Raw genomic sequence first — 6000 nt, 5'->3', positions numbered from 1 at the left:
CAATGAACATTCTATTTTCAATATTTTATATATCTTTGTGTACTTTTACGTCTCCAAATTTCCTATAAGTGCATAAAAATCTGCAGTTTTTTAATAAATGTCTAATCAAATAAAATTAAACACCAATAAGGAAAAATGTTATTGAAAATGTTTAAATATCACGTTTAACCAAGTTACGAACTAATACATTTCGAAACGAGATCTCTTGAATGTTCCTTTCATTGAATGTGACGCCGTTAGTTATTCGGAAGAGATCACATATCCGGGTTAAGCGTGCTGTTCTCCTCTGGCTTAATTGACTGAATCTGAGTACCGCTACTTTTGCAACTTCATTTAACGCGGAACTTGTTAACGTTAACGATAACAGTATTATAGTTTCATGCATGGTCGTTGTCCTCGGTTTTTAAGAAAGTTAGGTCAGCATCTTATCACGTAGCATAGTGATAAAAGAATGAAATGATCTTTTATAGACCATGCAATGGGATTATGAGATTTTCATCGACCAAAGTAAAAAGATAGTCGAGCTTTTAAAAAAAAATTTATTATTAAATGTACATCTTCACTTGATAACGGCATATACGCGAATTACTCGCTTAAATACTACCTGTACAAAAAACACGAAAACTCATCTCTTCATGTGGACAATAACCGCTGAATCTGTCAGAAATTTTCGTTGCATAAATTATTATTAGAAATGTTCGACTTTTTGTAATTTTGTCATTGAACATTTTGGTTAAGCACACAGTATGTTTTTAGTGACACTTCTCTGTACATTCAGTGACAATCTCTGCTAGTTGATCTTATAAAAGTATATTTGTACGTTATAGATCCACCATCAAAAGTGTATAAATAAGTTAAAAGGGGAAGAAAATTAATTCATAACAGAAATAACATGCAATATTTCAATATCCTTTGTCAACACGAAACTCGTGTAGAGAAACAAAATTTTTCATAAATAAATAGTGATTGAACGTCTGACTAACGACAGTTCTTCGTTCTCGAAAACTTGCCCTTATCGAACACGTGTAAAAGAACGTTGCCCTGAGAAATTCAAGGCAGGCCAATAAAAATAAATGGTCTCGCAGAAAAAATTCTGAAAACGAAGATTAGCGTACGTGTTTTATCTTTAACAATACCAAAGAGAGTACCTCTGGTTGTTATTTCTTTCCTGTTAGAAAGGTTGAGCTTCTTCACCATAAATTACGTGAAATAAATCACAGGGGTTCCATAGCGGGCCGTGCAACGTCAGAGACACTCTCTTCTACGAAACAAACGTGCTATCATCGCTAAAAAGCGACGTCATAAAATACATATCCGTATAGACGACGTACACCATGTTAATCCGTCAGTGATTAAGTATCGCCACGATCGAGTATTTCGTGTTTTAATGGTTTTGTCGAGTGTATTTAGCGAAGTGTAATAGAAGAATATTATCTACAAAACGGCGAGTATCGTGACGTGGTGCACGTGTGTTTGTCGTGCGCGACTCGCGAGGATGCAGTTAGCACTGAGTCGTGATCGCTCTCAACGGTATCAAGCGTTGTAATTGTGAGTTGCGAGTAGTTGTTTTAACATGAATTCTCTAATATCGTGATAGAATAAAATAAAAAAATAGTAGAAGGAAAAATGGAAGCACCATGAATAAGTGTAGAAATATATAGGTATGTATAAATCAGCGACAGCAAATCTGTCTACGTGCTAATGTTTGCTTATTTAACGATAAAATATCGACTGTCATTCGAAAAATGGTTAAGTACTATAAGAACAAGTATAGCCTGAATATACATTATAGTTGATCGAGTATTGATTCAAGGATTCAATGTTCGCAAATGACCAATGAAATGGTTCGCCCGCTGTGTTAAGCTCAGCGAGGAATCGAACGTGCCCGAGATTAAGTCGAAATTTCATGCTGAGCAAAATAAATAATGAATAGTATCGTAAATCGTTAATTTCTAGAACAAAAAGAGGAAGGCAAGTAACGACGCAGCCTGGTGCGTGTATTTCGTAAAAGGTGAACGGAAATACCGATACATCCGCGGCTACGTCGAGAAATTTCTTCGACATTCCAACCATCTTCTTTGACACTAATTATCTACGAATATTTTTTGTATCTTTTTCTCATTTCTTTTAATTCTCCACATATTAGGTGATACGCTAAAGTTACCTTTCCTCCAGTATGTATATACCCTAATTGCACTACTTGAAATGCTGACAAGGACAAGAACGAAAGCCACATGCGCCAGTTATGGGCACGAATTTTCCTTCCTAACTAAAAAGGCCACTTTAGGAACCTGCACTCGATCCAGCGAAGCGTTTCGTCGCTCGTGTATCGGGCCATTTCGCTCAAGCTAGTGGTCTACGCTCATTCAAATGAAACGGATCGAATATCCTTAAACAGCGTTACTCTAATGATCGCTGATCGATCATCTCATGGTGAAAGGTTTCCACGCCGTGCGCATTGTTTTCGCAAAGATTCCTCCGCGCGCCATTTTATCCCAAACAACTCCCACGTTAATGTCTTGTTAAAATGTAACACAATTATTTCTACATTATGTACACAGTTACAAATGTTAGTAACTTTTCACGATTTCCTTTCGGCAACCAGCTGAGGATACTCTCGAGTACCGGTGTATAGATCACCGGCGTCGTTCTTTCTTGACACGTTTCTTTCTTGTCACGTAATTGAAATGGGGCGTTGATTCGCATAAAGTGGCAAAGTAAAGCATCTAGGACATAATAAATATTGGCTGTTGCCAGCGAGTGGATTCGTTACCGTCTTTTGGGAACGATCGCCATTGCGGCAGCAAAAGGGATGTCTGTTGGTGTGCCTGATTAAGAACTCTCTTTCCGCCTGTTCTCCTATCATTTGATTCATGAACCTCGTATTTTCGAAGACCATGAGTCTCTTTTACTCTCTTCTTTCACTCTGACTCTTTCTCTCTCTCCCTCCCTCTCTCTCTCTCTTTCTCTCTTATACACTCTTTCGCTCGCTCTGTTCCTCCATTTTTTTTTGTTTCTCGCGTAGAGCGTTCTCTGACGAACGATCCAACGAGAGGAAAATTTACGAAATAGATTCGCTACAGCATACTGACTACTTTACAGGAATACGCTAAAAATATCGTGTATGCTTTGGACCGCCTCTAATTTCTCACTTTCCTTAGGATGGATCAGTGAAATGAGTCTAATAACGATGGCGGTGTTATGGGCGGTAGGTGATCTCCGCATCTTGGGAAATTCGGCGGCACTGGTGGAAGATCGGCATGTGTTCCAACGTGTAGAATTAAATTCATTCCGATAAGGATGTGGAATAAGAAGTGACAATGGAACAGCCAGTATCCTGAAAAGGAGAAATGACGTTGAATGATCGCAATGATTTGAATTATAAACGTGTAATCGCGTTGCGCAGTTTCGCTCACCAGGATTGTCTGCGCGGAAGCGGAAAATGACGTAGCCGTTGTTTGGAACAGCTATAGTGTCCTTGGCAGGTGGCAAATTGAACTGTCGATTGAGAAGACCCCTTTTATCGAGATCCAACGCGTGTTTCAGATTGATCTTCTTCACGTTTTTGTCCGGAGAGCGACCGATACCAATTACATTGAAAGCGTAACCGTGTAGGTGGAAAGGATGCGACAGATTGGGTTGCTGAACTGTAGAAAAATTAATCATACCATAGAATTACTTTCTATATATCCAGATTTGTAATGGGTATATGCACTTGGAATTTGATTTACAGTAATACAACATCAAAAAGCCACGGGTTTTATTTCTAGAACTTAATATTTCTAGGATTTTATACATCTTTAGAAAATCCCAAGTGTATTCCGTCTTCATCGAACACGAGAGAGTTACGAATGTCTGACCTTACTTATTATTACTCTACGAAATTAACTTCACAAACCGATGGACTAGCTAACGAAATAAAATCCCAGCGAGTTAAGACAATGCTAGTGTGTATATGTATGTATTGTATATGAAGACTACATAAGAGAAACATGGTTAGTCCGCTTTTCTTGATTTTCTAAATTTCACGTTACCTGATTGGTAAAGGAAAGCATCTTAGTATGAAATTGAAGTATTAATAATATATATAAATTTATGAAATTTTATGAAAAATAAGAGAATGATGAAAATATGTAGGTAAAATTTAATAAAGGGATATTGCCTTGATAAAATGAAAAATATGACTCATCACGTTTTTGTTCTATGATCTTCATATGTTTCCAAAGTTCTTTCTTTAGAAAAAGATCGTACCTTCATCTACGAGAACCACTTCGACGACCGCGTTGTGCGGAATATCAACCTGATGGGTGCACATGCAGTTAGCGCCGCAGTCAGCAGGCCTGTTGTCACCGTTGCAAAACTGTTCGGGCGGGATATCATCGATTTGCGAAAGCGGAGGCGCCGGCGGAAATGTGAACGAGATTTCATCGACAAGAGAGATTACATGATCTCCGGTCGGGGCGACTGTGAAAAGTACAAACGCGGAATGATAAACGGCTTGGTTTGAATTCTTAATGGATCTTAATGGATTCGATGGTAATGAATTCTTGCGACAGATCAAAGGAAAAAGAAGCCATCCTTTAAGAAAGGAACCTAGTGCGATTTTGAAATCGTCCGTAAGGCCGCTTACCCAAGAATCGATTATACGTTTGAGGCTGGAAGACTTCTTCTGGTCTGTAGAAGAGGAAGCGGAATGGCAAGAATATTTTCACATCTGGACGTTGTTGAAGAATTCCTTGATCAATTTGACGAGCATTCTTCAGCTGGCTCACGCAAATCGCGTCATCTCGTTGACGATTGCAAATCGCGTCCAGAGGATTCAGTACCTGCAAATAAGTGGTTTGGTAATCAGGAAATATCAAGTCTCTTTATCTACTATTGGTAAGATAGAAAGTTCTTCGATTTCTGTGTTATCTATAGTTGACCGTAGCTGATAAGTATACACGATACATGTAGATCATTGACAGATTAGTTTCTTGCTTTATTTTAAATTTCCTAACACATATTCTTCATTCCATCAATTGCCTATAGATATTAATGACAAAATTCTAAAAATTATTTTATTTTATTGAATCTTTTTGGATCCTTTCCACTCATAGAAACAAGGCTGTTCCCATTACCTGTCTAGAAGAAGTACTTTATTGCACTAATTTGGTTTGTTTGCTTAACATTTACTTTAGTTAAATTCTTGCAATTAAAGGAACTACTTCTACTCAAAGTATGGCTCTTTATTTAAAGTAATGGCATTTGTGACACTTACAACACCTTGCGGGAGACCAAAATCGTAAGTTGGTGCCGTAGTAGTCGGTTGGTAAGGACCACGAGCGTATCGTAATATGGCTAGCTGTTGAGCACGCGGAATACCGCATTCGCCGAGCGAACGAACTTGAATCCAATACGCGCCGACCGGTTGATCCGCATTTATTACGAAGTCGTATCGTTCGCCTGTAAATCATGCAAGTAGATACTTCACTTTCACAACCGTACCTCAATTAAAGTCTAGGAAAATAAAAGCGAATGCGCTTTCCCTCTGATCTCGGAGGGTATAAAAAATCGAGTAATCGAGGTTAGAGAATTTTTACCGGAGAATGAGATGATCGTGTCCACGGTGGCTGGCTGGACTGCTTCTCCGTCGGTCGCGATCACGGTAAGGGAGTGACCTTCGAACGTGATCTGAGATGGACAGACCGATCCAAAGGAATTGATCAGTCGGAAACGATAACGACGGCCGGGAGTTATAGTGAACACCTCCAAGGGTGTATTCGTCATGAAACCGGTGTTGGGATCCTGCGGACAGAAACGGGTTCTAGAATGTCTCACGTCGTTTGTATGGGGCATCATCAGAGTTTCAGGATTTTTTCAGTCAGTTTACAGACTGAAATATGAGATCATGGGGATGATTGAAAATTTATATGCTGATGGAGGTCGTGTTTTGAGTGACGAGATTTATTAAAATCTAGTAGAGGAATGAGAGATTTTAGATGCGGTGACTATGGTATT

General features: G+C 38.8%; 1 protein-coding gene across 1 annotated transcript in view; it reads right to left on the bottom strand.

Annotated features, from left to right (window-relative positions):
- Positions 1-794: 794 nt before the first annotated feature.
- Positions 795-6000, bottom strand: part of LOC117236023 (laccase-1-like) — a 46290-nt gene continuing 41084 nt past the window's right edge. The window contains exons 5-10 of the mRNA XM_033498602.1: positions 5583-5787; positions 5261-5445; positions 4631-4826; positions 4252-4464; positions 3417-3647; positions 795-3337 (exon numbers count right to left, since the gene is read on the bottom strand). Of these exons, the coding sequence (XP_033354493.1) occupies positions 3168-3337; positions 3417-3647; positions 4252-4464; positions 4631-4826; positions 5261-5445; positions 5583-5787 (1200 nt within the window). The 3' untranslated portion in view covers positions 795-3167. The remainder of the gene's footprint in view (positions 3338-3416; positions 3648-4251; positions 4465-4630; positions 4827-5260; positions 5446-5582; positions 5788-6000) is intronic.

The sequence above is a fragment of the Bombus vosnesenskii genome, unplaced genomic scaffold, assembly GCF_011952255.1.
Source record: "Bombus vosnesenskii isolate JDL3184/JDL3185 unplaced genomic scaffold, Bvos_JDL3184-5_v1.1 scf7180000013339, whole genome shotgun sequence".
Lineage (NCBI taxonomy): Eukaryota > Metazoa > Arthropoda > Insecta > Hymenoptera > Apidae > Bombus > Bombus vosnesenskii.
Note: the sequence above shows the minus strand (reverse complement) of the source record. Positions and strands in the feature narration are given on the sequence as shown.